The sequence below is a fragment of the Coregonus lavaretus genome, assembly GCF_964263955.1.
Source record: "Coregonus lavaretus genome assembly, contig: HAP1_SCAFFOLD_600, whole genome shotgun sequence".
In the NCBI taxonomy this organism is placed as follows: domain Eukaryota; kingdom Metazoa; phylum Chordata; class Actinopteri; order Salmoniformes; family Salmonidae; genus Coregonus; species Coregonus lavaretus.
In genome coordinates this window covers 124,691-152,378 of record NW_028159712.1, presented here as the reverse complement: position 1 = coordinate 152,378, position 27,688 = coordinate 124,691, and the positions used below count along the sequence as shown (strand labels likewise).

Here is a 27,688-nt window from a genome sequence, read left to right as displayed (position 1 = left end):
TAGATGTCCTAACCGACTTGCCAAAACTATAGTTTGTTAACAAGAAATGTGTGGAGTGGTTGAATAACACGTTTTAATGACTCCAACCTAAGTGTATGTAAACTTCTGACTTGAACTGTATGTCTGTGTGTGTTTTCCCTTGCACCAGTACTATGGTGTCTGGTGCCATTGCGCTGGCCTTCCTCCCCCTGGTGTTGACTTTTATTATTCGCTACTACTTTCTGTTGTTCTACCGGGCGGTGCTGGTGAGACTGAGCCGGGAGGAGATGGCCTTCCAGTATTTTCTGATCCACGCCAACCCCGGCGACCCAGAAAGAATCCTGGAAACCTTTGACCTCTGGTGCAGCAAGGTGGAGTTCATCAGCAACATCAGCCCCAAGAAAAGTGACCCCATCTGACTGACCACAACCCCCCCCCCCCATTCCTCCCCCCCTCTTCTCCAGCCACCACATTTACCTGTCTGACCACACCTATGTGTCTGTCTGTGTGTAGGTAAGATAATGGACCTCTGACAGTGCTGGGTTCCCACTGTGGATACAGCACAGTGCATATTGCCCGGGCACTGCCCCTGGGCGCCAAGCTGTACAGTGTGGAAATGGATGCAAGAAACGCTTTTATAGCAGAGACGGTCTATACGCCTGCGGGCTTCGACGATGACACGGTGAGAGCAGAGCGCACACACACACGGTGAGAGAGTAAAACACACAGACAAACAGACCCAGTGAGGGAAAATCTGGTCAAATTGACCTCCCAGATGGAGCTGATAGTGAGTCCATCAGATGAGGTAATCCCAAAGTTGTGGGCAGACTACGGTCTGGAGCGGTTGGAATTTGTGTTCATGGACCACTGGAAAAATTGCTACCGTCCTGACCTGCAGGTAGCTAACTCACTCATAACCCCTATGACCTTAGTCTGTTTTTATGTTGTTGTTCCCTGAACAGCACGGAAAGTTCACCAGCCAAAATACACGTCAGGCAGAGTAGATGAGCACCTATCCTGCTGCAGCGCTACAGTGCATTCGGAAAGTATTCAGACCCCTTGACTTTTTCCACATTTTGTTACATTCCAACCTTATTCTAAAATTGATTAAAATATTTTTTCCCCTTATCAATCTACACACAATACCCCATAACGACAAAGCAAAAACAGGTTTTTATAAATATTTGCAAATGTATTACAAATTAAAAACGGAAATATCACATTTACATAAGTATTCAGACCCTTTACTCAGTACTTTGTTGAAGCACCTTTGGCAGCGATAACAGCCTCGAGTCTTCTTGGGTATGAAGCTACAAGCTTGGCACACCTGTATTTGGGGAGTTTCTCCCATTCTTCTCTGCAGATCCTCTGAAGCTCTGTCAGGTTGGATGGAGAGTGTTGCTGCACAGCTATTTTCAGGTCTCTCCAGAGATGTTAGATCGGCTTCAAGTCCAGGATCTGGCTGGGCCACTCAAGGACATTCAGAGACTTGTCCCGAAGCCACTCATGCGTTGTCTTGGCTGTGTGCTTAGGGTCGTTGTCCTGTTGGAAAGTCAACCTTCGCCCCAGTCTGAGGTCCTGAGAGCTCTGGAGCAGGTTTTCATCAAGAATCTCTCTGTACTTTGCTCCGTTCATCTTTGCCTCGATCCTGACTAGTCTCCCAGTCCCTGCGGCTGAAAAACATCCCCACAGCATTATGCTGCCACCACCATGCTTCACCGTAGGGATGGTGCCAGGTTTCCTCCAGACGTAACACTTGGCATTCAGGCAATCTTGATTTCATCAGACCAGAGAATCTTGTTTCTCATGGTCTGAGAGTCTTTCGGTGACTTTTGGTAAACTCCAAGCGGGCTGCTATGTCCATTTTACTGTGGAGTGGCTTCCATCTGGCCACTACCATAAAGGCCTGATTGGTGGAGTGCTGCAGAGATGGTTGTCCTTCTGCAAGGTTCTCCCATCTCCACAGAGGAACTCTAGAGCTCTGTCAGAGTGACCATCGGGTTCTTGGTCACCTCCCTGACCAAGGCCCTTCTCCCCCGATTGCTCAGTTTGTCCGGGCGGCCAGCTCTAGGATGAGTCTTGGTGGTTCCAAACTTCTTCCATTTAAGAATGATGGAGGCCACTGTGTTCTTTGGGATCTTCAATGCTGCATACATTTTTTGGTACCGTTCCCCAGATCTGTGCCTTGACACAATCCTGTCTCGGAGCTCTACGGACAATTCCTTCAACCTCATGGCTTGGTTTTTGCACTAACATGCACTGTCAACTGTGGGACCTTATATAGACAGGTGTGTGCCTTTCCAAATCATGTCCAATCAATATAATTTACCACAGGTGGACTCCAATCAAGTTGTAGAAACATCTCAAGGATGATCAATGGAAACAGGATGCACCTGAGGTCAATTTCGAGTCTCATAGCAAAGGGTCTGAATACTTAAGTAAATAAGGTATTTCTGAATTTTTTTTTGTAATACATTAACAAACATTTCTAAACACCTGTTTTCACTTCGTCATTATGGGGTATTGTGTGTAGATTGCTGAGGGAAATGTTTTATTTAATCAATTTTATAATAAGGGTGTAACTTAACAAAATGTGGAAAAAGTCAAGGGGTCTGGATCCTTTCCAAAGGCACTGTAGGTATATAATTGTTTTGTGTGGACACCAGGACGAGCTGTTGCTTCAGTAACTGCGAATGGGGATTTGGATAAAGGAATGAGCTACCACCTCCTTATTCCTATCTATAACTTTCCTATTAACCCTCCCTTTCCCCATGCATTGTGTCCTGCAGGCTCTGGTCTGCTGGGGAAAGGCTCTGTAGAGCTTGCTGACAACATCCTGTTTCCTGGGGCTCCTAACTTCCTCCGACACGTCCGCAAGAGTGGCCTCTACGAGTGGAAGCTCCACAGGGCCACTCTAGAGTACAGCAAAGGAATCAGGGATGGGATGGCTGAACTGGTCTACCTGGGGATCAAGTAGTGGGGGGAGGGCAGGGGGCACAGAGACGGACACACTTATCTAATACTAAGACATACAAGGTTGGGGGCAACTTACTTCTGGTTCTGTTATCTGAGCCTCCTAGTCTCCTGCTGCCTTAACCCTCCTAGTCTCCTGCTGCCTTAACCCTCCCAGTCTCCTGCTGCCTTAACCCTCCCTGTCTCCTGCTGCCTTAATCCTCCCTGTCTCCTGCTACCTTACCCTCCTAGTCTCCTGCTGCCTTAACCCTCCCTGTCTCCTGCTACCTTACCCTCCTAGTCTCCTGCTGCCTTAACCCTCCCAGTCTCCTGCTGCCTTAACCCTCCCAGTATCCTGCTGCTGTAACCCTCCCAGTCTCCTGCTGCCTTAATCCTCCCAGTCTCCTGCTGCCTTAACCCTCCCAGTCTCCTGCTGCCTTAACCCTCCCAGTCTCCTGCTGCCTTAACCCTCCTAGTCTCCTGCTGCCTTAACCCACCCAGTCTCCTGCTGCCTTAACCCTCCCAGTCTCCTGCTGCCGTAACCCTCCCAGTCTCCTGCTGCCTTAACCCTCCCAGTCTCCTGCTACCTTACCCTCCCAGTCTCCTGCTGCCTTAACCCTCCCAGTCTCCTGCTGCCTTAACCCTCCCAGTCTCCTGCTACCTTACCCTCCTAGTCTCCTGCTGCCTTTACCCTCCCAGTCTCCTGCTACCTTACCCTCCCAGTCTCCTGCTGCCTTACCCTCCAAGTCTCCTGCTGCCTTAACCCTCCCAGTCTCCTGCTGCCAACCCTCCCAGTCTCCTGCTGCCTTACCCTCCTAGTCTCCTGCTGCCTTCTGCTTAGTGCCCCCTGCTGGTTGAATATCGCTCTCGGACAGCATCTCACGTGTTTTACAGGTCTATGTGGCATCAATAAATACATGACATACATTGAACAGCAGGGAAAGTTCACCAGCCATAAGCCACTGTCAGGCAGAGTAGATGAGCACCTATCCTGCTGGAGCGCTACTAAGGGGGAATCAGAGAGTAGCGAGGATTACTCTGGTCTAGATCATCCACTGGTCTTGGTCTGCTCCCTCCATATCCACATGTAGTTTGAGCAAGATGAGAGAGGGATGAGTGAAATGTATAATAAGAAGTCCTAGTATTTCCCTTAGTGTTCCATAGTCGTGACCCCTAACCCCTGATTGTGTGTGTGTGTGCGCGTTGACCTCGCCGTCGTCCGGTGACTCGTTGTAGTCGTTCATCTCATCTATGTCCTCTCAGAGTCTTCTTCACTATCTTCCTCATCCTCATCCTCCTCCTCTTCCTCCTTGTCAAATGTCTGCTACACACCCACAGAGAACACAAACAAAAACAACCACACACACACCAGAGTGAGCATGGGAAAATGACAGAAAACATCCTTAACAGCCACTATAAATTAAAGGACCACTGTCTTATTTTCATCCAAACGTTGCCGCAAAATGGTAAACGATCAAATCAAATGTATTTATAAAGCCCTTTTTACATCAGCAGATGTCACAAAGTGCTTATACAGAAACCCAGCCTAAAACCCCAAACAGCAAGCAATGCAGATGTAGAAGCATGGTGGATAGGAAAAACTCCCTAGAAAGGCAGGAACCTAGGAAGAAACCTAGAGAGGAACCAGGCTCTGAGGGGCCAGTCCTCTTCTGGCTGTGCCGGGTGGAGACTATAAGAGTTGTTGTTCAAACGTTCATAGATGACCAGCAGGGTCAAATAATAATCGCAGTAGTTGTAGAGGGTGCAACAGGTCAGTACCTCAGGAGTAAATGTCAGCTGGATTTAATAGCCGAGCATTCAGAGGTCGAGACAGCAGGTGCGGTAGAGGGAGGGAGAGAGTCAAAAACAGCAGGTCCGGGACAAGGTAGTGTCACGGTTTCGGCCGAGGCGGCCCCTCCTCCTTGTTCGGGCAGGTTTCGGCGGTCGTCGTCTCCGGAGTACTAGCTGCCACCGTTCTATGTTTCATGTTTGATTGGTTTTGTCTGTTTGTCACACCTGTTTTGTGTTATGTCTCATTAAGCACCCTATTTAGTTCCTTGTTGTGAGTTTAGGTGTTGTGTGTAATTGTTCCCGTTGTCGTGTTGCTGCGCTACCCGTTTCGGTGCGCTATTTGTAGCTTACCTCCTTGTTTCGTTAGGAGAGGATTACGCACATGTTTAGTGCGCCCGTTTGTTTACGCCTGTGTGCGCTTTTCTCGCCTCCGGGCTGTTTTGGATTATATTTTGTGTGATCTACTAAAAGTCTTTGTTGGACTTCACTTCTGCGTCCTGCGCCTGATTCCACACCACACCTACCTACAGCAACACCTGACAGAATTACACACCATCGCATGGAATCAGCAGGAGCACCCACCGACATCATGGAGGAGCGTCTCCGTGGTCAAGACGATCGGATTAACCAGATCGGGCACGCCCTGGACCGGGTGATGAACATTCTCCATCGTTGGGAGACCAGCGATGTACCCACACCTCCACCTACCGCACCCTCACCATCGGTCAGCCCGCCCGTCCAACAACCGGAACCCAGTGGGATTCGGCTCTCGCTCCCGAGGGCGTACGACGGCACCGCTGCCGGGTGTCAGGGGTTCCTGTTACAGGTGGAACTCTACCTTGCCACCGTACACCCGGCGCCCTCGGGACACGAGAGCGTTTCCGCCCTCATCTCCTGTCTCACCGGCAAGGCGTTGGAGTGGGCCAACGCCGAATGGAGGAGAATAGACGCCGCCACTGTCACCTATGCGGAGTTCTCCCGCCGCTTCCGTGCGGTCTTCGACCATCCACCAGAGGGGAAGGCGGCGGGGGAGCGTCTATTCTACCTCCGACAGGGGATGAGGAGCGCTCAAGAGTTTGCGCTGGAGTTCCGGACTCTAGCGGCAGATGCAGGGTGGAATGAGCGGGCCCTCATAGACCACTTTAGATGCAGCCTCCGGGAGGACGTCCGCAGAGAGTTAGCGTGCAGGGATACTACACTATCATTTGACCAGTTGGTGGACATGGCCATTCGGCTGGACACCCTGCTCGCGACCCACGGACGTCCCAGGTGGGGGTCGCCCATTCCACCCTCCAGCGCCTCCGAGCCGAGCCCGATGGAGCTCGGAGGTGCTGGCGCTAGAGGGGGGAGAAGAAGGAGCCCGAGGGGGGCGGTCTCCTGCACCAACTGTGGCCGCGGAGGGCACACCGCGGCTAGGTGCTGGGGAGGGTCCCCTGGTGAGGGAGACGGCAGGTCACACATTGGGGAGTCCTCCCAGGTGAGTAGGCGCCCTACTTACCCAGAGCTTTCTGTCGTACACATAACTATACCTGTTTGTTTTCCACAGGTTGCACCTCGTTCCCAGCATAAGGCGCTAGTCGATTCAGGCGCAGCTGGGAATTTTGTAGATCGTAAATTCTGTGTTGAGTTAGGGATTCCCCTCCTTCCGGTTGATAAGCCTTTCCCTGTACATGCCCTAGATAGTCGTCCGTTAGGATCTGGGTTGATTAGGGAGGTCACGGCGCCACTTAGGATGAAGACGCAGGGGGGTCATGAGGAGACGATTCAACTCTATCTGATCGACTCTCCTGCGTATCCGGTGGTACTGGGGCTTCCCTGGTTGATTACCCATGATCCTACGATTTCGTGGCGAGAGAAGGCTCTTAAAGGGTGGTCTGCTCAGTGTGAGGGGCTATGTCTGGGTGTTTCCGTAGGGGCGACCTCGGTGGAGAGTCCGAACCAGATGCCAGCACTGCACATTCCGCCTGAGTATGAGGATTTGGTACTCGTGTTTAGTAAGACAAGAGCGGCACGGTTGCCGCCTCATAGACAGGGGGATTGTGCGATAGACCTCCAGGCAGGAGCTGCGCTCCCGCGGAGCCATGTGTATCCTTTGTCACAGGAGGAGAAAGGGGCAATGGAGACATACATTGCCGAGTCTCTGAGACAGGGATACATACGGCCCTCCACTTCTCCCGCGTCCTCGAGCTTCTTTTTTGTGAAGAAAAAGGATGGAGGTTTGCGTCCGTGTATTGATTACCGCGGTCTCAATCAGGTGACTGTGAAATATAGTTATCCACTCCCGCTGATTGCGACCATGACGGAGTCCTTACACGGGGCACGGTTCTTCACAAAATTGGACCTCAGGAGCGCATATAACTTGGTGCGCATTAGGGAGGGCGATGAGTGGAAGACAGCATTTAGTACTACCTCCGGCCATTACGAGTATCTCGTCATGCCATATGGTTTAATGAATGCTCCATCAGTCTTCCAATCTTTTGTAGATGAGATTTTCCGGGACATGCAGGCGCAGGGAGTAGTGGTGTACATAGATGATATTCTAGTATACAGTTCTACTCGGGCCGAGCATGTAGCCCTGGTGCGCAGAGTATTGAGGAGATTGTTGGAGCATGACCTGTATGTCAAAGCCGAGAAATGTCTGTTCTTTCAGGAGTCAGTCTCCTTTTTGGGTTACCAGTTGTCTGCGTCAGGGGTGAGAATAGAGGTTGACCGTGTGTCTGCCGTGCGTAATTGGCAAACCCCAACTACGGTTAAAGAGGTGCAGCGGTTCTTGGGTTTTGCAAATTACTACCGGAGGTTTATCCGGGGTTTTGGACAGGTGGCAGCTCCTATAACGTCTCTTCTGAAGGGGGGTCCTGTGCGCTTGCGGTGGTCGGCTGAGGCGGACAGGGCTTTTGGGAGACTGAAGGACCTGTTTACCTCGGCTCCAGTGCTGGCGCACCCGGATCCCACTTTACCCTTCCAAGTAGAGGTAGACGCGTCTGAGGCCGGTATCGGGGCAGTTCTTTCACAACGGTCCGGCACACCACCTAAACTCCGCCCCTGTGCTTTTTATTCTAAAAAGCTCAGTCCGGCGGAGCGGAATTATGACGTAGGGGACAGGGAGCTGTTAGCCGTAGTACAGGCCCTAAAGGTGTGGAGGCATTGGCTTGAGGGGGCTCAACACCCTTTCCTCATTCTGACTGACCACCGTAACCTGGAATACATTCGGGCAGCTAGGAGACTGAATCCTCGCCAGGCTCGATGGACTATGTTTCTCGCCCGGTTTGTGTTCAAGATCACTTACATCCCTGGGTCCCAGAACGGGAAGGCAGATGCCCTGTCTCGGCGGTATGACACGGAGGAGAGGTGCGTGGAACCCACTCCCATACTACCGGAGTCTTGTCTGGTTGCACCGGTGGTATGGGAAGTCGATGCGGAGATCGAGCGGGCATTACGCACCGACCCTAGCCCTCCACAGTGTCCGGTGGGTCGGACGTACGTCCCGCTCGAGGTCCGGGATCGGCTGATTTATTGGGCTCACACGTCACCCTCCTCTGGACATCCAGGTATAGGCCGGACAGTGCACTGCCTTAGTACAAAGTACTGGTGGCCAACGTTAGCCAGGGATGTGAGGATTTATGTCTCCTCCTGCTCAGTGTGTGCCCAGTGTAAGGCGCCCAGACACTTGCCCAGGGGAAAATTACAACCCCTGCCCATTCCACAACGACCCTGGTCTCACCTCTCGGTGGATTTTGTTACCGACCTTCCCTCCTCACAAGGGAATACCACCATCCTGGTCGTTGTGGATCGGTTCTCGAAGGCCTGTCGTCTCCTTCCCATGCCGGGTCTTCCTACTGCCCTACAGACCGCTGAGGCTCTATTTACTCACGTCTTCCGGCATTACGGGGTACCCGAGGATATAGTGTCTGATCGAGGCCCCCAGTTTACCTCCAGAGTCTGGAGAGCCTTTATGGAACGGTTGGGGGTTTCGGTGAGCCTTACCTCGGGTTACCACCCGGAGAGTAATGGGCAGGTCGAACGAGTCAACCAGGATGTGGGTAGGTTTCTGAGGTCATATTGTCAGGGCCGGCCGGAGGAGTGGGCGAGATATGTGCCCTGGGCCGAGATGGCACAGAACTCTCTCCGCCACTCCTCCACTAAACTAACCCCTTTCCAGTGTGTGTTAGGGTACCAGCCGGTTCTGGCACCTTGGCATGAGAGCCAGATCGAGGCCCCTGCTGTGGATGAGTGGGTGCGGCGCTCGGAGGAGACGTGGAACGCTGCACACGTCCATCTGCAGCGAGCCATCCGTCGACAGAAGACGAGCGCCGACCTCCACCGCAGTGAGGGGCAAGTGTACGCACCTGGAGATCGAGTCTGGCTCTCAACCAGAAACCTGCCCCTCCGCCTGCCCTGCCGGAAGCTGGGTCGGCGGTTTGTGGGGCCTTTTAAAGTCCTGAGGAGATTGAACGAGGTGTGTTACAGGTTACAACTGCCCATTGATTACAAGAATATTAACCCCTCGTTCCATGTGTCTCTCCTCAGGCCGGTGGTAGCTGGTCCACTCCAGGACTTTGAGATAGAAGAGACTCCTCCGCCCCCGTTGGACATCGAGGGGGCTCCGGCGTACACTGTTCGGACCATCCTAGATTCGAGACGCCGGATGGGGGGTCTCCAATATCTCGTGGAGTGGGAGGGGTACGGCCCGGAGGAGCGGTGCTGGGTGCCGAGGAGGGACATTCTGGACCCGTCCCTGCTGACCGAATTCCATCGTGGTCATCCTACGCGCCCTGCTCCGCGTCCTCCTGGTCGTCCCCGAGGCCGGGGGCGGCGCACGGCTGGAGCCGCGCGTCAAGGGGGGGGTACAGTCACGGTTTCGGCCGAGGCGGCCCCTCCTCCTTGTTCGGGCAGGTTTGCCACCGTTCTATGTTTCATGTTTGATTGGTTTTGTCTGTTTGTCACACCTGTTTTGTGTTATGTCTCATTAAGCACCCTATTTAGTTCCTTGTTGTGAGTTTAGGTGTTGTGTGTAATTGTTCCCGTTGTCGTGTTGCTGCGCTACCCGTTTCGGTGCGCTATTTGTAGCTTACCTCCTTGTTTCGTTAGGAGAGGATTACGCACATGTTTAGTGCGCCCGTTTGTTTACGCCTGTGTGCGCTTTTCTCGCCTCCGGGCTGTTTTGGGTTATATTTTGTGTGATCTACTAAAAGTCTTTGTTGGACTTAACTTCTGCGTCCTGCGCCTGATTCCACACCACACCTACCTACAGCAACACCTGACAGGTAGCACGTCCGGTGAAACGATGTGTGTATAATTTGAGGAATGAAATGCCATGAGATATTAAAACCTCTACCTAGTTGCTAAACTCCCTTTCTGTGTACCACACTACCATAACCAAGTTTACACAGGGTAGGGGGTTTAGGATCACCATCTTTAACTTTATTTGGTTTGAATGTGAGCTAGCAAGCAATACAAAAGACGTGTTTGTATGTGCTGTTCTCTCCTACTATAGCCTCTCCTAACTCTTTTTTTGGATGGTATAATTAAAGCTCTTGCTTGCCCTCCCTCACCCTCCTCTGGCCCTGATGACTCCCCCTAATCTGGCAGCTGTTGGGAATAACCACAAAATATAATATCGCAGGACTTGGTCAAAAACCATACAAATCTCGTATACATTTGGGTCAACTTTTGAATGAAATTATGAGTGACCGACAGGTTAGTTGTCTAATTAAGTAAAATAAACGTTATTTAAAGCTCAGATACCTCGAAGATTGGCTTTCCAATAGGCATCAGGCTATTGTCCTTCTCTGCAATGCTCTGTAACTAAAGGGGAGAGACAGGAGAGGTCAGTGTGTGTGTGTGTGTGTGTGTGTGTGTGTGTGTGTGTGTGTGTGTGTGTGTGTGTGTGTGTGTGTGTGTGTGTGTGTGTGTGTGTGCGTGCGTGTAAGTGTCTGAACCCAGGTTGGCTCTGTGACTCCTGCTAGTGTTGCCCTGTTTTCTCTCTCAGTGTGTGTGTTTGTATGTACCCAGGTCTGGTGCTGTTGCTCCTGTTGGTGTAGCTCTGTCTCATCCACACACGGCCGGTCCAGGTTGAACTACAGAGACTCTGTCATCCAGGGAAACAGCAAGGGGAACTGCGTGGACATCTCTGTCTGAGAGGACACACACACTTCACTGAGACAGGATAGCTATCAGCACCCACCTAGATAACAGACTTGGCTAGATTAGTACACAGCTAATCAGATTTTGGTTTCAGTGACCCTAAAATAATGTGTGGGGAGTGTAGCTAGCTGTAAGAAATGTCACAACATAGCTCCTAGCTGCTAACTTGGGTAGGTTAGCTACCTAGCTAGCTACAGTAAGAATCACACAGATTAGGTTTTGAATGCTTTAAAATGGTATCTGTTAAGTTATTGCAGATCTTCCTTACTAGCTGGCAAACACTCTTCACCCTGCATAATGTAGCTAGCTATCATTGCACATAGATCATGTAGCCAACACTGCAATAACGTTGGCTAGCTAGCGATGCTACAAAACAATATTTTATACATACATAAAAAAATATATACATGTCAAAATATTCACCGTCTTACCTGTAAAAGCACTAACGTTATCCCGACTAGCTGTCAAAATATAAATTTCCACATTTAAACTGACCGGAAACCATTGATTTCTTGTAAACTCTCCCGGTGTGTACGCATATCCTTCCACAAACGTTCCGCTTACTACTACTACTACTACTACTACTACTACTACTACTACTACTACTACTACTACTTTTTCTACTTCGTCTTTAGAGTTTTAGCAAATATTTTTTATAACTAAACCATCTCATTGTTCTATCTCTGCTTTTATATCAGACTACACTTACTTGTGTATTGCAATCACCTACTGTCTGGGGTCTTCTTCTTTGATATTATTGCGGGTGCATGCCGCCACTTACTGTTTTAGCTAAACTAAATAAACTAAACTAAACTCAACGTACTTCTTTATTCAGATTCAACTGCCAACGCCCATCCCTACAAGCTCTGGGGCCTGAGCGGGAAGAGCATCTTCGGACAGTATTCTTTACGATGTTTAGGCAGTGAAGTCCTGGAAACCCAAAAAGTGAAGAATCACGTGATGCTTGGTGGTAATGGCATTATGCTGGATAATATGGATACCTTGACCTCTGAGTCAGCTGTCATAAAACTGAGGAGTTACACATATTATAAAAGTTATAAAATCACAAATGCAATGACCCTAAACAAACTTATGTTATGATAGATAAATAACTGCAACATCCTATGTTAGATCTGTCACAGGTCATGTTCTCTTTAAGAATGATAACAAAAGGGGAGTTTTATGTCTCTATTGCAGTAATCTGTCAGGTCATGCTGCCGTTTCACATTTAAATCGCTATTAGCACATAAACTACTGGTGGATGGAATCTTACAGTAATGAGGCTGAGACCTTGGCTTGAGATAAGACAAAAACTCGATAAGACAAACACACACAGAGGCAGACTTTGCTCCATTGAGACCATTCTCAGTTGATTGTAGGAGTCATTTGCATGTCAGGGGAGTTTTTGTTCCATTCCAAGACACGCCACGGACACACATGATCATACACACACCTGGGGTTACAAAAGCTGCTCTGCGCTGTAAAGGACTCCAAATCACGTTTAGGTGATTGAAACAGAACTGCTGCACCAAGGAATTTTACAAGGTATTGTGAATAATTTTTTGAATTCTTCTCATTTGCTCATTTGTTTCCATACCTCTAGATTTTGGTTCATTTGAGGGAGTGTGAGATTTTCAGTAAATTGATAGATGCCTATGCTTTGTGAAGAATGTGTGTGCTGGAAGGGTTTAACTCAAAAAGAAAATGTTATTCCTGTAATATATCAGCAGGTAACTGTAAAACATCTTTCTCAGTGTGTTTTTAGGAGATTTCTATGGTTGTTAATCTGTGTGTGTGTGTGTGTGTATGTATGTCTGTGAGTGTGTGCGTGTGTGTGTGTGTGTGTGTGTGTCTGCTTTACCCATGCAGTGTGTAGTTGATAGAAGTGCAGTGTGTGTAGTTAGTATCTGTGTGTTCTCTCCTCCTCCAACCCAGCTGTAGAGACATGTGGTGGGTCTTTGTCCTGCTGCTATCCCTGGCCAGCCGGGCTCTGTCTTTAGAAATGCTCAACATGTGTATGGATGCCAAACATCACAAAAAAGAGCCTGGCGCCGAAGGACAACTCTATCGACAGGTGTGTGTGTGTGTGTGCGTATGTGTGTTTATGGTAGGAGAGTGAGTGGAATGGATGGAAAAATAATGTTATTTTCCTCCTGTAGTGTGCTCCATGGAGGGATAATGTTATTTTCCTCCTGCAGTGTGCTCCGTGGAGGGATAATGTTGTTTTCCTCCTGTAGTGTGCTCCGTGGAAGGATAATGTTGTTTTCCTCCTGTAGTGTGCTCCATGGAGAGATAATGCATGTTGTACAGCTAACACCAGTACGGAGGCCCACGATGATAACTCCTATCTGTACAACTTTAACTGGAACCACTGTGGCATCATGACCCCCAAATGCAAGAAACACTTCACCCAGGACACCTGCTTCTACGAGTGCTCACCTCACCTGGGGCCCTGGATACAGCAGGTAAAGGCATAGCATTTTTCCTAGGCAGATAATCTGGCATGTGGCCTGACTAGACTAAAGGTATTGAGGGAATTTGAATAAGCTGGCCTGGGCGGATGTATTTTGCACCGGGTGAAAAGTGATTGCATTAGTTTTGGAACCGGGATGCCTCCCGGGAGTGAACCAGGTGCCCCGTTCTGGTTTACGGCAAAGTCGGCTCAAAACAAAAGTGATGTAGGCCTAGGTTAACCACGTGGAGTAATGAATAAGATTCTGTGTTTTCACATGCAAAAGGGATTGCTTTTGATAAAAACACTTTATCTGCCTTCTTAATGAAAACTAGTCTAAAATATTCAAACATATATTTTCTGGAAAAGGGATTGTATGTTTTTGAACAATGCATCAAGCTGCCTTCTTGACAACAAGACCGAGTGGCACAGATTACTGTTTGATTTCAGCGAGGCGCACCTCCCTCACCAGCTTCGCCCGGTCACGTGACATGCCATATCAATCAATCAAATGTATTTATGAAGCCCTTTTTACATCAGCAGATGTCACAAAGTGCTATACAGAAACCCAGCCTAAAACCCCAATCAGCAAGCAATGCAGATGTAGAAGCACGGTTCAACCCGGGCCATTTTAATTGATTCCCCTCGGTGTCTCAGCCATGGTCTCAGCCATGTCACAACTACTAAAATAAAGTACACTACATATACAAAAGTATGTGGACACCCCTTCAAATTCAATCTCCATAGACAAACATTAGCAGTAGAATGGCCTTACTGAAGAGCTCACTGACTTTCAACATCTTTCCAAAAAGTCAGTTCGTCAAATGTCTGCCCTGCTAGAGCTGCCCCGGTCAACTGTAAATGCTGTTATTGTGAAGTGGAAACGTCTAGGAGCAACAACGGCTCAGCTGCGAAGTGGTAGGCCATACAAGCTCACAGAACGGGACCGCCGAGTGCTGAAGCGCGTAGCGCGTAAAGATCGTCTGTCCTTGGTTACAACACTCACTACCGTGTTCCAAACTGCCTCTGGAAGTAACTTCAGCACAATAACTGTTCGTTGGGAGCTTCATGAAATGGGTTTCCATGGCCGAGCAGCTGCACACAAGCCTAAGATCACCATGCGCAATGCCAAGCGTCCGCTGGAGTGGTTTAAAGTTCGCCACCATTGGACTCTGGAGCAGTGGAAACGCACTCTCTGGAGTGATGAACCACGCTTCACCATCTGGCAGTCAGATCGACAGATCTGGGTTTGGCGGATGCCAGGAGAACGCTACCTGCCCGGATGCATAGTGCCAACTGTAAAGGTGGTGGAGGAGGAATAATGGTCTGTGGCTGTTTTTGATGGTTCGGGCTAGGCCCCTTAGTTCCAGTGATACAAGTCCCCTTAGTTCCAGTGATATACTACAGCATACAATGACATTCTAGATGATTCCGTGCTTCCAACTTTGTGGCAACAGTTTGGGGAAGGCCCTTTCCTGTTTCTGCATGACAATGCCCCCATGCGCAAAGCGAGGTCCATACAGAAATGGTTTGTTGAGATCGGTGTGGAAGAACTTGACTGGCTTGCACAGAGCCCTGACCTCAACCTCATCGAACACCTTTGGGATGAATTGGAACACCGACTGTGAGCCAGGCCTAATCGCCCAACATCAGTGCCCGACCTCACTGATGCTCTTGTGGCTGAATGGAAGCAAGTCCCCTTAGCAATGTTCCAACATCTAGTGGAAAGCCTTCTCAGAAGAGTGGAGGCTGTTAAAGCAGCAAAGGGGGGACCAACTTCATATTAATGCCGATGATTTTGGAATGAGATGTTCGATGAGCAGGTGTATGTGCGCCACAAAGAAAATATTGAATGAGGGAAATCAAGGAGTTTCTCAAGGCTAGTTTCTATATGTATTTTATGCTTTAAAATGTTGAATGAATCAACATTCTATGACTTGTATTGTGTAGGTGGACCAGTCTTGGCGCAAGGAGAGGATCCTACACGTGCCTCTGTGTCAGGAGGACTGCCACAGCTGGTGGGACGACTGCAAGGATGACTTCACCTGCAAACAGGACTGGCACTACGGCTGGGACTGGACCACAGGTACACACACACACACACACACACACACACACACACACACACACACACACACACACACACACACACATACACACACAAACACACACACACACACACACACACACACACACACACACACACACATACACACACAAACACACACACACACACACACACACACACACACACACACACACACACATACACACACAAACACACACACACACACACACACACACACACACACACACACACACACACACACATACACACACAAACACACACACACACACAAACACACACACACACACACATACACCCACACACACACACGCAGACAAAGACACACACCAGGTAACAACACATCCGCCATGCTGACCCTCAACACGGGGTTCCGTCAGGTGTGCATGCTTAGTCCCTTCCTGTACTCCCTGTTCACCCACGACGACGATGAGACAGCCTATAGGAAGGAGGTCAGAGACCTGGCAGTGTGGTGCCAGGACAACAACCTCTCCTTCAACGTCAGCAAGACAAAGGAGCTGATCGTGGACTACAGGAAACGGCGGCCGAGCATGACCCCATTCACATTGACAGGCAGTGGTGGAAAAAGTACCCAATTTTCATATTCAAGTAAAAGTAAAGATACCTTAATAGAAAATGACTCAAGTAAATGTGAAAGTCACCCAGTAAAATCCAACTTACGTAAAAGTCTATAAGTATTTGGTTTTAAATATACTTATGTATCAAAAGTAAATGTAATTGATAAAATATACTTAAGTATTAAATGTAAAAGTAAAAGTATAAATAATTTCAAATTCCTTATATTAAGCAAATCAGACGGCACGATTCTCTTTTAAAAAAATGTACGGATAGCCAGGCGCACGCTCGAACACTTATTATTTACAAGCATGTGTTTAGTGATCAGAGGCAGTAGGGATGACCAGGGATGTTCTCTTGATAAGTGTGCGAATTAGACCATTTTCCTATCCTGCTAAATATTCAAAATATAACGAGTACTTTTGGGTGTCAGGGAAAATGTATGGAGTAAAAAGTACATAATTTTCTTTAGGAATGTAGTGAAGTAAAAGTAAAAGTAGGCAAAAATATAAATAGTTAAATAAAGTACAAATACCCTAAAAAACGACTTAAGTAGTACTTTCAAGTATTTTTACTCAAGTACTTTACACCACTGTCAACAGGGCTGTAGTGGAGCGGGTCGAGAGCGTCAGGTTCCTTAGTGTCCACATCACTAAGGATCTATCATGGTCCACACACACCAGCATAGTCGTGAAGAGGGCACGACAACACCTTTCCCCCCTCAGGAGGCTGAAAAGATTTGGCATGGGCCCTCAGATCCTCAAAAAGTTCTACAGCTGCACCATTGAGTGCATCTTGACTGACTGCATCAACGCTTCTATACCAGGCGGTGTCAGAGGAAGGCCCTAAAAATTGTCAATGACTCCAGACACCCAAGTCATAGACTGTTTTCTCTGCTACCGCACGGCAAGCGGTACCGATGCACCAAGTCTGGAACCAACAGGACCCTGAACAGCTTCTACCCCCCAAGCCATAAGACTGCTAAATAGTTAGTTAAATAGCAACCAAGTAGCTACCCGGACCATCTGCATTGACCCTCTTTGCACTCACTTTTTTTACTCATCACATACCCTGCTGCTATTGTTTATTATCTATCCTGTTGCCTAGTCACTTTATTCCTAGTTATATGTACATATCTACCTCAATTACCTCATACCCCTGCACATCGACTCGCTACTGGTACCCCGTGTATATAGCCAAGTTATCGTACTCATTGTATATTTATTATTACTGTTATTATTAACTGTGTTATTACTTTTCTATTATTTCTCTATTTTCTTTCTCTCTGCATTGTTGGGAAGGGCCCGTAAGTAAGCATGTCACTGTTAGTCTACACCTGTTGTTTACAAAGCATGTGATGAACAAAATGTGATTTGATTTGACAGACACATACACGCACACACACAGGTATACGCTCTCTCACAGACACACACAAACATATATTGTTTTATTTAAATGCAAAATAAAACATTGTGATGAAACATTGTTTCTTCATCCTGTCCTCTCTCCTCCCCTTCTCTTCTCTCTACTCTATCCCTCTTCCATCCTCTCCTCCCTCTCTCTCAGGGCGTAACCGCTGTCCTGCTGAGGCTATGTGTCGTAAGTGGACAGATGTCTTCCCTACAGCCCAGATTATGTGTGAGAAGATCTGGTCTGACTCCTACAGCTACACTTCCCTCTCCAAGTCTTCTGGCCGCTGCATGCAGCTGTGGTTCACCGGAAAGAACCCCAACGAGAAGGTGGCAGAATACTACTTAAACCACGCCCCCTGGCAACGTGCTGCCCCCGCAACACTCCTCCTCCTGGCAACAATGTCATTAAGTGTTGTCCTGCTCTGAATAAAACCACAGATGCTTATGTCATAGATGGTTTTATGTGTCCTCGTCTCCCTACACACTTTAACTGTCTCTCTGTGGCTATATGTCTCAAATCAAATGACATCCTATTACACATATGCACTACTTTTGACCAGAGACACAGGAAAATAATTACCTCTTTCCTCAGTCCTCACCCTCACTCCCTCTTCATGCTGTCCTCTTCTCCCTTCCCTCCTCTGTTTCCTCTCCCGTAGAAGGGTTCAGTGTTTAGTGTTTAGCACTCAGCCTGCCTTGGCACTGAGGCTGCCAACAGAACCTTACTCTCTGTCTAGGATGGTAGGATATTGCAGGGAACCAAAAAAACACGACCAGTCTTAGAGGGAGGCCAATCTGCTTCAGTTCTCAGTAATTATGGGGTTCCATTCCCCAGTGTGTGTGTGTGTGCGTGCGTGCGTATAGTCTGTTCTTTTATGTTTCCATTTGAGTGTGTTAAGGGCGTGGCTAGCCTGCCATTACCTGTGGTTACCAGGCCATAGTCCTCACCCATGCTGCCTAAGATGCAGCACACACTCTCTCACATGCACACATACACACACATGTACAGAGACTCACATTCATGTAGCCTCCACACACACTTACACACACACCACGCTCTGTGTGATGACATGGCCAGGAATAGCAGAAAGATGGATGCGTTCCATCTGGCTATTAATACCCAGCCTCTCTCGAGGTCACACTCACCTCACTCACTACGTGTGTGCGCGTACGTGCGTGCGTGTGTTGACACAGACAAAGCACTTATTTTAAACATGAATTTGGCTGGGATTAAGCTTTAGGAATAGGTTGAAGGATCAGGCTTGGTTTACAAAATAAGTTACAATAAATTACAAAACAAAAGTGTGATGTCACAGTCCTGTGGGAGCGCTTCTGTGTTATGACCACTAGGTGGACTCACACCTCGCATAGAAAGTGCAACACTGTAAAAACACGAAGTGAACTGGTATTAATTACTACTATGTTAATAAACAGTTAGCTGCATAAACACGCACCACACGACAGGACGTTTATTTTTTTGTGAGGCCTAGTCTTGTGTCTTGGCTGAAATGAACCGCGAACGGGACAGAGTTTAGCTCGCTGTAGCTGCGATGCATCCCCCTCTCCAGCTCGCTCCATCTCCAGGATTTACATAGGCTGATTTCCGTGGGAAGCGCGAAAGCAGCGAAGCCTCCATGGCAGACTTTCAGGAATTGAGGAAACGACAGAAACGACCCATCGAAAAGTATTAACTTCGTAGTTTTCTCGCGTTTCCCAAGTCGGACTCACATTACTTGCACTCTAACTCCCCGGATTTATCGTCTCGTTCAAATTTATAAACTCAGGAAACCGTGTGTTTTCTGGGGCTGGGGCGATGGCCGGTGGCGGCGGGGTGTCGCTGCTGGGGATAGCACCTCCGTTGTGGTATCACCGGGACCTGAGTCGCGCTGCTGCGGAGGAGCTGCTGGCCCGCGCTGGACGGGACGGGAGTTTCCTGGTTCGGGACAGCGAAAGTGTTAACGGGGCGTACGCCTTGTGTGTGCTGTGAGTAGCCGGATTTACTGTTCTCTTCGTAAAAGTGTGGCTTTACTTTTCAGGATAGACTAGCTAGATGGTTTGGAAACTTCTGAGCTGTATGGCTTTCATTCGTCCCATGGTTGGAAGGGACACACATCGTGGCAACTAATCAAAAAGCTAGTAGCCAGTCAGTAGGCTACAGCAAAGATTCTATCCGTCTGTGGCTACAGTGTAACAGCCTATATCAATAGATTGTATACCAAGACATGTTATTACATTGTAACTTGCTAACTAGTTATTTAACTAACTAGGACTATCAGGAAAATTTAGTTTCTTAAACCTTTGCCTGTCAACTCATCATCACAACAACTCAGTTTAGGTTTTTAGTCTCGTTTTCTACAGCCAACAGTAGGCCTATTTCAACCGCAATCCATTCCATGTAGCCTAGATCCAATCATTGTGAGTGATAGGCGCTATGGAGCTGCAGGCTCCAATGTCTACGCAGACCATGTCTGTCAGTTTGCATGTAGGAATTTAGACTGGTTTGGGTGGGGTACAGTTACAGAGGGGTCTTACACACACACACAAACACACACACACACACACACACACACACACACACACACACACACACACACACACACACTATCAGTGTGACATACACTGCTTAGAATTCTCTATCAGCTAGTGTTGACATCCCAGCATCGACCCATCAGTCCAGTCACCCTATTTCTCTGCTGATGGTTAGGGTGGATGTAATAGGGGAAACAGTGCTCAGGGAAGGGAGGAAAAGGGTTGTATTGAACGGGGGCCTATGTCCTGTCCGCTCTGAGAGTGGGTTGGATGGGCAGCCATTGTTACTACTTCTGTGTAATAACATGAGCATCTCCAATCCACTCCATGGTACGTCATGGTACTGAGAGAGACGGTTTACCTGGTCAGGTCACGTGGTCAGGTAAAACAACACAGACATGACCTAGGCCTAGGCATAACACACATGCAAACACAGCTCTGCTGTTTCAGACATGTCCCACACACAGGAGACAGGAGTTCTCCCTGGTGGCCGTCATCACCTCACACACATTTACAGCTCTCTCAAGACTCTCACACACACACACACACACACACACACACACACACACACACACACACACACACACACACACACACACACACACACTTCCCTTTTCTATCAGACAGACAAATGAGACATCAGCATGTTTCAGGATCATTTTCTGAAAATAGGGCTAGCTGATATTTAGAGCATTGATAAATAGTGGTGGTTGACAGATATCACAGAGAGAGAGAGGAACAGCCGTGTCATCTGTCTGTGGAACCTAGTGCCACAGATGAGAGTTGGGGAACTGTGGATGTGTTGTTGAAGTAGGAATGGCTGGAGTAAAGGGATGAGAGTGCAGAAATAAAGTGGTGGTTTACAGCGCTACAAGAGGAGAAACAGAGGTGGTGCTCTGAAGGTGTGAGCGTATGTAGTGTGTGTGTGTGTGTGTTGGAGTGTCGGTGTAGTATGTGTGAGTGTGTGGGTAGAGTCTAGTGAGTGTACATAGAGTCAGTGCAAAACAATTAAGATAAATCAATCCATAATAAAGGGAGTCAATGTAAATAGTCCGGGTAGCCATTTGATTAACTGTTCATCAGTCTTATGGCTTGGGTGTAGAAGCTGTTCAGGTGTCTTTTGTGTTGTCTGGAGGCTGTGGAGTTTGTGCTTCTTCTGGCGGTCTGACATCAAGCTCTGCCCACTCAAGATGACAGATTTCAGTGTGTGTCTGTGTCTGTTAGGGATTTGAGGTGTTTTCTTCCCTCCTGTCGGCCATGTGTGTGTTAGAGAGAGATGGGGGAGATATTCCTCAGACAGTGGAGGCTTTTGACTTGAAAAATTGAGGAGGATGGGAGACCCACGGTATAGGTGCGGACCGCACGGAGATGACAAAGTGTGTTTCAAAAATCGTCAAAGACTAATTATTTGAACCTAAAGCATTTAATAAAGACATTTATAGTACAATATTATGGGGAATGGGAATGAGAGGGCTACTTACACAGTGTTGGGAAGGGATCTCAGCAGTGATTGAATGAAGGTATGAGGCATGAGTTGAGGTGTTTAGAGGCTTGACCACGACAGGATTTGACTGGGAAGACAAAAAACAATAACGCAACACACTACACAGTTAGACAAAAGAGCTAAGAATGAGTTAGTTCAAGCAAAGAGTAAAATCATTGATGTGTAATAATGTGATTGTGTATGTGATTGACTCTACATACAGTAATGAGAGAAAATTGATAGGGGTACTCACAGTGCTTGGAGGGGAAACATTCAATGTGCCAGTGGATGAGCGGGGGACATGAGACGTGGCTTCAGTTCATGTCAGGAGAGAGTTGACGATGGTAGTGGAGTGGTCATCACCTCTTCATCAGGGAACAGGAGGGACTTTGCTGTAAATACAAATAGCAGATACATTCCATTACAGCTGCACCATCGTAGGTTTGGAAAACGAGTTTCTCTATGAAGTTAAACTCAGACATCTCAAAATTCATAAAGTCAAACACAGATACATTCCATTACAGCTGCACCATCGTAGGTTTGGAAAACGAGTTTCTCTATGAAGTTAAACTCAGACATCTCAAAATTCATAAAGTCAAACACAGACATCTTGCCCACTTGACACATCAAAGTAGCCCAAGAAACGTTCCTGAATAAAGCCCTGATCATCCACATACCTGACGATAACTGACGACTGCAAGCAGACTGGTGGCACCATAGGTCCCAGAGCGGTGGGGCAATTTTTACCCCCTGGGGCTTGGAGTTTTTCCTTATATGTTAACCTAACTAGGAAAACTCTGGTATGACAGTGATTAATCAGTTGTAAAAAGGTTTTATATGGGCTATGATGGGACCAGTTTTTCCTAATCAGGTCACATGGTTTTAAAAAACTCCTGAAAAAAACTCCTGGCCCTGGGGGGGATGAAAACCCTGTCACACTGCAGCTACCTTATATTTGTTCATATAAATTATATTTAGACTAAATTAGGAGGGGAATTTCCTCTACCCAGACACACAGACAACAACTGATAGACAATAGAACTCACAGGGCTGAGCTTGCTTTATGCATGTTTGCATCATGCAGGCCTATGCAACTGTAGGCCTTATAAAACATTTACTCACACCTGTCATCGCTATTATGTTGATTGATTAAGTCCAGTTAATAATTTTGAATTAAAAATGTATAGGCAGCCTAGCCAGCCCAATGTTGAATATAAACACATTTGATCACATTCACATTTTCTCCTGACACACAAATGGACTATAAATACATAACGTTACCAATTAGTTACCCTGACCAGATGGACAGGGCACATAGGATGTATGCAGCTGCTCTTATTAGTAGCCTACAGTTGATCAGACTGAAAAATAGTCTCATTTTCCTCCCATACAGCATGTCAGATCTCTAATGTTTAGGTGTAGCCCTAGGCTGCTGCAACATTTATGTCATGAGTTTTTGCCTGTGTTATCTTTGCTAAATAAATCCCGGAGGAAAATGCAAAGCCTGCATCAACCTCCCTTTGTAATCTTAACTTTTAATGGATGATGCGATGGAAGCTATCAAATCATTCAGAATAATTTTGGACATCCCAGAAAAGACGGTTGAAAGTTCCATATGTTCAGCAAGTAAAGCATCGTAACGTGCAATTACCTCTGCAAGCTCCTTGTAGTTGCCGTTGTTGGCGGAACTCTCCCTCTCGTCGTGTCCTATAAAAACACAGTGGTGTTGATAAACTGCTTGATAACATCCCTGTTTCTTCTTACTTCCTCGTTGTGTTGCGCAGTTTTAATACGCAGACCTTCGTCATGATCGATGCAGCTTTTTCCCAGAAGCTTGAATCTAATGTAGGCATTTATATGCTCCTTGCTTTTGTTTTGCCGTTTAGCTGAACGATCAATGTTCTTCAGGTCACTGTACCCCTCTTTCACCCAAGGCTCAGTGTCACACCCTGGCTCTGGGACTCATTATGTTGAGCCAGGGTGTGTTCATTCTATGTGTTTATTTCTATGTTGGTAGTTCTGTTGTGTTTATTTCTAGGTTGGTCTGAGTGACTCCCAATCAGAGGCAACGAGTGTCAGCTGTTTGCTGGTTGTCTCTGATTGGGAGCCATATTTAACTGTCTGTGTTTCACTTTGGGTTTGTGGGTTTTTGTTTCGTGTTCGGTCATTGTCACCGTGGACTTCACGAGTCGTGTTTTGTTCTGTTTAGAAACTTTAACTAATTAAAGTCATGTTTGTTTCTCACGCTGCGCCTTGGTCTACTCATTACTACGACGATCGTGACACTCAGACTTTCCAAAAAGCAGGCAAGGCCAACAATACAGGCGGCTTGATGAAAGGCTCCCTGTTAACCAGCTATACTGTTGATACCAGTTGGTATTGAAGGTCCTCACCTTTTCATCCTTCTTCATGAAACTGATCTCAGACAGAGGTCGACCCTCGCTTTTAATTCGCACCTTTTCTGTGTACCCCAGAGAATGAAAGGGTTCTTCAACAAAAAGTCCACAACATTTTCAGCAGCGTTGGCCATTCTACCATTCTGGCAGAGAAAACTGCACACTCGTGCTGGTAGCTAGCTAGCTACGGAAGTTAGCAAGGCAAATTTTAAATAAATTGCACTAACTGGACACAAAAATAAAGTTCTAAAACCAAGAAAACAATTTATAATATGCCTCCGTCTCCTGTAATTTGAAAAAACTAAATTGAATTGAATAATATCCAAAAAATGCTCAACTATCACTCTCTCATAATTTCTAACCAACAATGTCACCAAGCTTCTCAACACATAGAACCCCCATAATGCTCTGTGGCTCAATCCCAATACAACACACTAGGTTCATTCTCTGATCCTAATTCTATGATTGGATGGACAACATGTCAGTTCATACTGCAAAAGCTTTGATTGGTTGGAGGACGTCCTCCAAGTGGTCATAATTACCATGTATGTCTATGAAAGGGGGTGAGGCCTACGAGCCTCCTAGGTTTTGTATTGAAGTCAATGTAGCCAGAGGAGGACGGAAGCTAGCTGTTCTCCGGCTACACGGCGGCAGGTAGCTTAGTGGGTAAGAGCGTTATGCCTGTAACCGAAAGGTCGCTGGTTCTAATCCCCGAGCCGACTAGGTGAAAAATCTGTCGATGTGCCCTGAAGCAAGGCACTTAACCCTAATTGCTCCTGTAAGTCGCTCTGGATAAGAGCGTCTGCTAAATGACTAAAATGTAAAATGTAAATGTACACCATGGTGCTACCCCAGACAGTGCTGTTGAAGTTACTGTAGACTTTCATTGCAAAACAGTGTATTTTAATCAATTATTTGGTGGCATATTAATATTTATTATAGTTTTATCTAAAAAGAAAAACTTTTTAAATGCTTCACTATTTTTATGAAATTTCACTGAGGAGGATGGTCCTCCCCTTCCTCCTCTGAGGAGCCTCCACTGTCCTCAGAGCACTAGGCCTACATAGCATATTTAAACACGCAGACAGGCCCACAAGGATTCAGAGTGTTACACACTGTTTGTGTGTGTGGAGCTAGGGTTTAGCAGCAAACATTCCTCACTAAAAACTCCTAGTGTGTGTGTGTGTGTGTGTGTGTGTGTGTGTGTGTGTGTGTGTGTGTGTGTGTGTGTGTGTGTGTGTGTGCTACTTTGGAGATAAATAAAGGGTACAACTATGAGAGGGAGAGGTGAGTATTTTGAAATCATCTGTTGGTGTTGGTGTAAGAGAGGGATGGAGGAAAACAGAGAGGGATGGAGGAAAACAGAGAGAGGGATGGAGGCAAACAGAGAGAGAGATGGAGGCAAACAGAGAGGGATGGAGGCAAACATAGAGAGAGATGGAGGCAAACAGAGAGAGAGATGGAGGAAAACAGAGAGAGGGATGGAGGAAAACAGAGAGAGGGATGGAGGAAAACAGAGAGAGGGATGGAGGAAAACAGAGAGGGGGATGGAGGCAAACAGAGAGAGGGATGGAGGAAAACAGAGAGGGGGATGGAGGCAAACAGAGAGAGAGATGGAGGCAAACAGAGAGAGGGATGGAGGAAAACAGAGAGGGGGATGGAGGCAAACAGAGAGAGAGATGGAGGCAAACAGAGAGAGGGATGGAGGAAAACAGAGAGGGGGATGGAGGCAAACAGAGAGAGGGATGGAGGAAAACAGAGAGGGGGATGGAGGCAAACAGAGAGAGAGATGGAGGCAAACAGAGAGAGAGATGGAGGAAAACAGAGAGGGGGATGGAGGCATAGTGCACTAAACACAGCACTATGTTTACCATAAACACACACATAGGGGGTGAAGCCTACTGTTTCCCACTCTTCTACCATATCTCTCTCTCTCTCAATCGCTCTCGCTCACTCTCTCCATATCTCTCTCTCTCTCTCTCAATCGCTCTCGCTCACTCTCCATATCTCTCTCTCCATATCTCTCTCTCTCTCTCTCATTCGCTCTCGCTCACTCTCTCTTATCTCTCTCTCCATATCTCTCTCTCTCTCTCAATCGCTCTCGCTCACTCTCTCCATATCTCTCTCTCCATATCTCTCTCTCTCTCTCTCATTCGCTCTCGCTCACTCTCTCTTATCTCTCTCTCCATATCTCTCGCTCTCTATTCAATTCAAAGGGCTTTATTGGCATGGGAAACATATGTTTACATTGCCAACGCAAGTGAAATAGATAATAAACAAAAGGGAAATAAACAATCAGTAAACATCTCTCTCTCTCTCTCTCTCTTTGTATTCCTGGTATAGTTGAGTGTTCCTACAGGAACAATGGTATTTACCCCAAAGCAGGGTTCTACAGCAGCCTTCTGAGGTCAGAGCAGGAAGAGATCTCTGATGAACTCCTCTCCACACATACACACGCACGCACACACATACCATGGAGGATTGTGTGTGTTTCAAACATCTCAGCTTGGTTTGGAGTGTGAGTTCCTCTCTGGTTAATCTAAATAAAAAGGCTAAAAACAGAACAGTTGGCCCAGCCTTGTGGCTCCACCTTACTGCTGTGTGTGTGTCTTGTTAGACCAGATCAAATAAAATGTTATTGGTCACACGCGCCGAGTACAATAGGTGTAGACTTTACAGTGAAATGCTTACTTATGAGCCCTTTCCCAACAATGCAGGGTTAAAAAAGTAAGACAAATATTTCCTTAATAAAAAGGAAATAGTATCACAATAAAAACAATAATGAGGCTATATACAGGAAGTACCAGTACCGAGTCAATGTGCAGGGGTACGAGGTAGTTGAGGTGATACAGTATGTACATGTGGGTAGGGGTAAAAGTGACTAGGCAATCAGGATATATAATAAACAGAGTAGCAGCAGCAAATGTGAAAGTGTGTCTGTTTGAGTGTGTGTGTGTGGCATTAATATGTGTGTGTGTGTGTGTGTGTGTGAGCGTATGTTGTGTGTGTGTGTGTGTGTTGGAGTGTCGGTCTAGTATGTGTGAGTGTGTGGGTAGAGTCTAGTGAGTGTACATAGAGTCATTTGATTAACTGTTCATCAGTCTTATGGCTTGGGTGTAGAAGCTGTTAAGAAGCCTTTTGGACCTAGACTTGGCGCTCCGGTACCGCTTGCCGTGCGGTAGCAGAGAGAACTGTCTATGACTTGGGTGGCTGGAGTCTTTTGACCATTTATAGGGCCTTCCTCTGACACCGCCCAGTTGGAATAGTCTGATTCAGATCAAAGTATTTGTGTTTTCTCTCTAAGTGTGTTATGTTTTAGTAGCATGGTCACTATGGTCACCAGATGTGTTTGTTCTTTATTTGTCAACAAACTGTGATGTGAAAGAACTGGAGAGGTGGTAGCAGAAAACCTTTCCTGTAGACATCTAGCTATGGATAGCCTACTGCTTTACGCTCAGGGAGAGAAGACAGTACTGACATGTAGGCCTACACAGAGGTCTCTCTCTCTACTCTCTCTTCTTTCCTATCTCCCTCACAGATCTACAAGAGGAGAAACAGAGGTGGTGCTCTGAAGCTTGTCTAAAAGTTGTCTGAATGTTGTCTGGAGGCTGTGGAGTTTGTGCTTCTTCTGGCGGTCTAACATCAAGCTCTGCCCACTCAAGATGACAGATTTCAGTGTGTGTCTGTGTCTGTTAGGGATTTGAGGTGTTTTCTTCTCTCGTGTTGGCCATGTGTGTGTTAGAGAGAGATGGGGGAGATATTCCTCAGAGCACTAGGCCTACATAGCACATTTAAACACGCAGACAGGCCCACAAGGATTCAGTGTTACACACTGTTTGTGTGAGTGGAGCTAGAGTTTAGCAGCAAACATTCCTCACTAAAAACACC

At 47.2% G+C, this 27,688-nt stretch overlaps 4 protein-coding genes across 4 annotated transcripts in view; 3 read left to right on the top strand and 1 right to left on the bottom strand.

Annotated features, from left to right (window-relative positions):
* Positions 1 to 152: 152 nt before the first annotated feature.
* Positions 153 to 2,956, top strand: tomt (transmembrane O-methyltransferase; the record flags this gene model as incomplete). Its single annotated transcript, XM_084196875.1, is given in 5 exon segments — positions 153 to 384; positions 493 to 501; positions 504 to 661; positions 755 to 914; positions 2,769 to 2,956. Coding segments are annotated over 5 exon segments (747 nt in total).
* Positions 2,957 to 3,746: 790 nt separating this feature from the next.
* On the bottom strand, positions 3,747 to 10,850 carry anapc15 (anaphase promoting complex subunit 15; the record flags this gene model as incomplete). The annotated part of the gene is given in 6 exon segments (XM_084196881.1): positions 3,747 to 3,827; positions 4,140 to 4,189; positions 4,192 to 4,255; positions 10,468 to 10,527; positions 10,731 to 10,799; positions 10,803 to 10,850. Coding segments are annotated over 6 exon segments (372 nt in total).
* A 1,961-nt stretch (positions 10,851 to 12,811) lies between these two features.
* folr (folate receptor) lies at positions 12,812 to 17,837 on the top strand (the record flags this gene model as incomplete). The annotated part of the gene is made up of 4 exons (XM_084196884.1): positions 12,812 to 12,940; positions 13,143 to 13,331; positions 15,269 to 15,404; positions 17,547 to 17,837. The coding sequence occupies 4 exons, from the start codon at positions 12,812 to 12,814 to the stop codon at positions 17,816 to 17,818; spliced, it is 726 nt and encodes a 241-aa protein (XP_084053010.1). The 3' UTR covers positions 17,819 to 17,837.
* Positions 17,838 to 19,025: 1,188 nt separating this feature from the next.
* The window catches only part of inppl1a (inositol polyphosphate phosphatase-like 1a), a 59,151-nt gene continuing 50,488 nt past the window's right edge, over positions 19,026 to 27,688 (top strand). Inside the window, exon 1 of the mRNA XM_084196877.1 lies at positions 19,026 to 19,375. Within this exon, the coding sequence (XP_084053003.1) occupies positions 19,206 to 19,375 (170 nt within the window). The 5' untranslated portion in view covers positions 19,026 to 19,205. The remainder of the gene's footprint in view (positions 19,376 to 27,688) is intronic.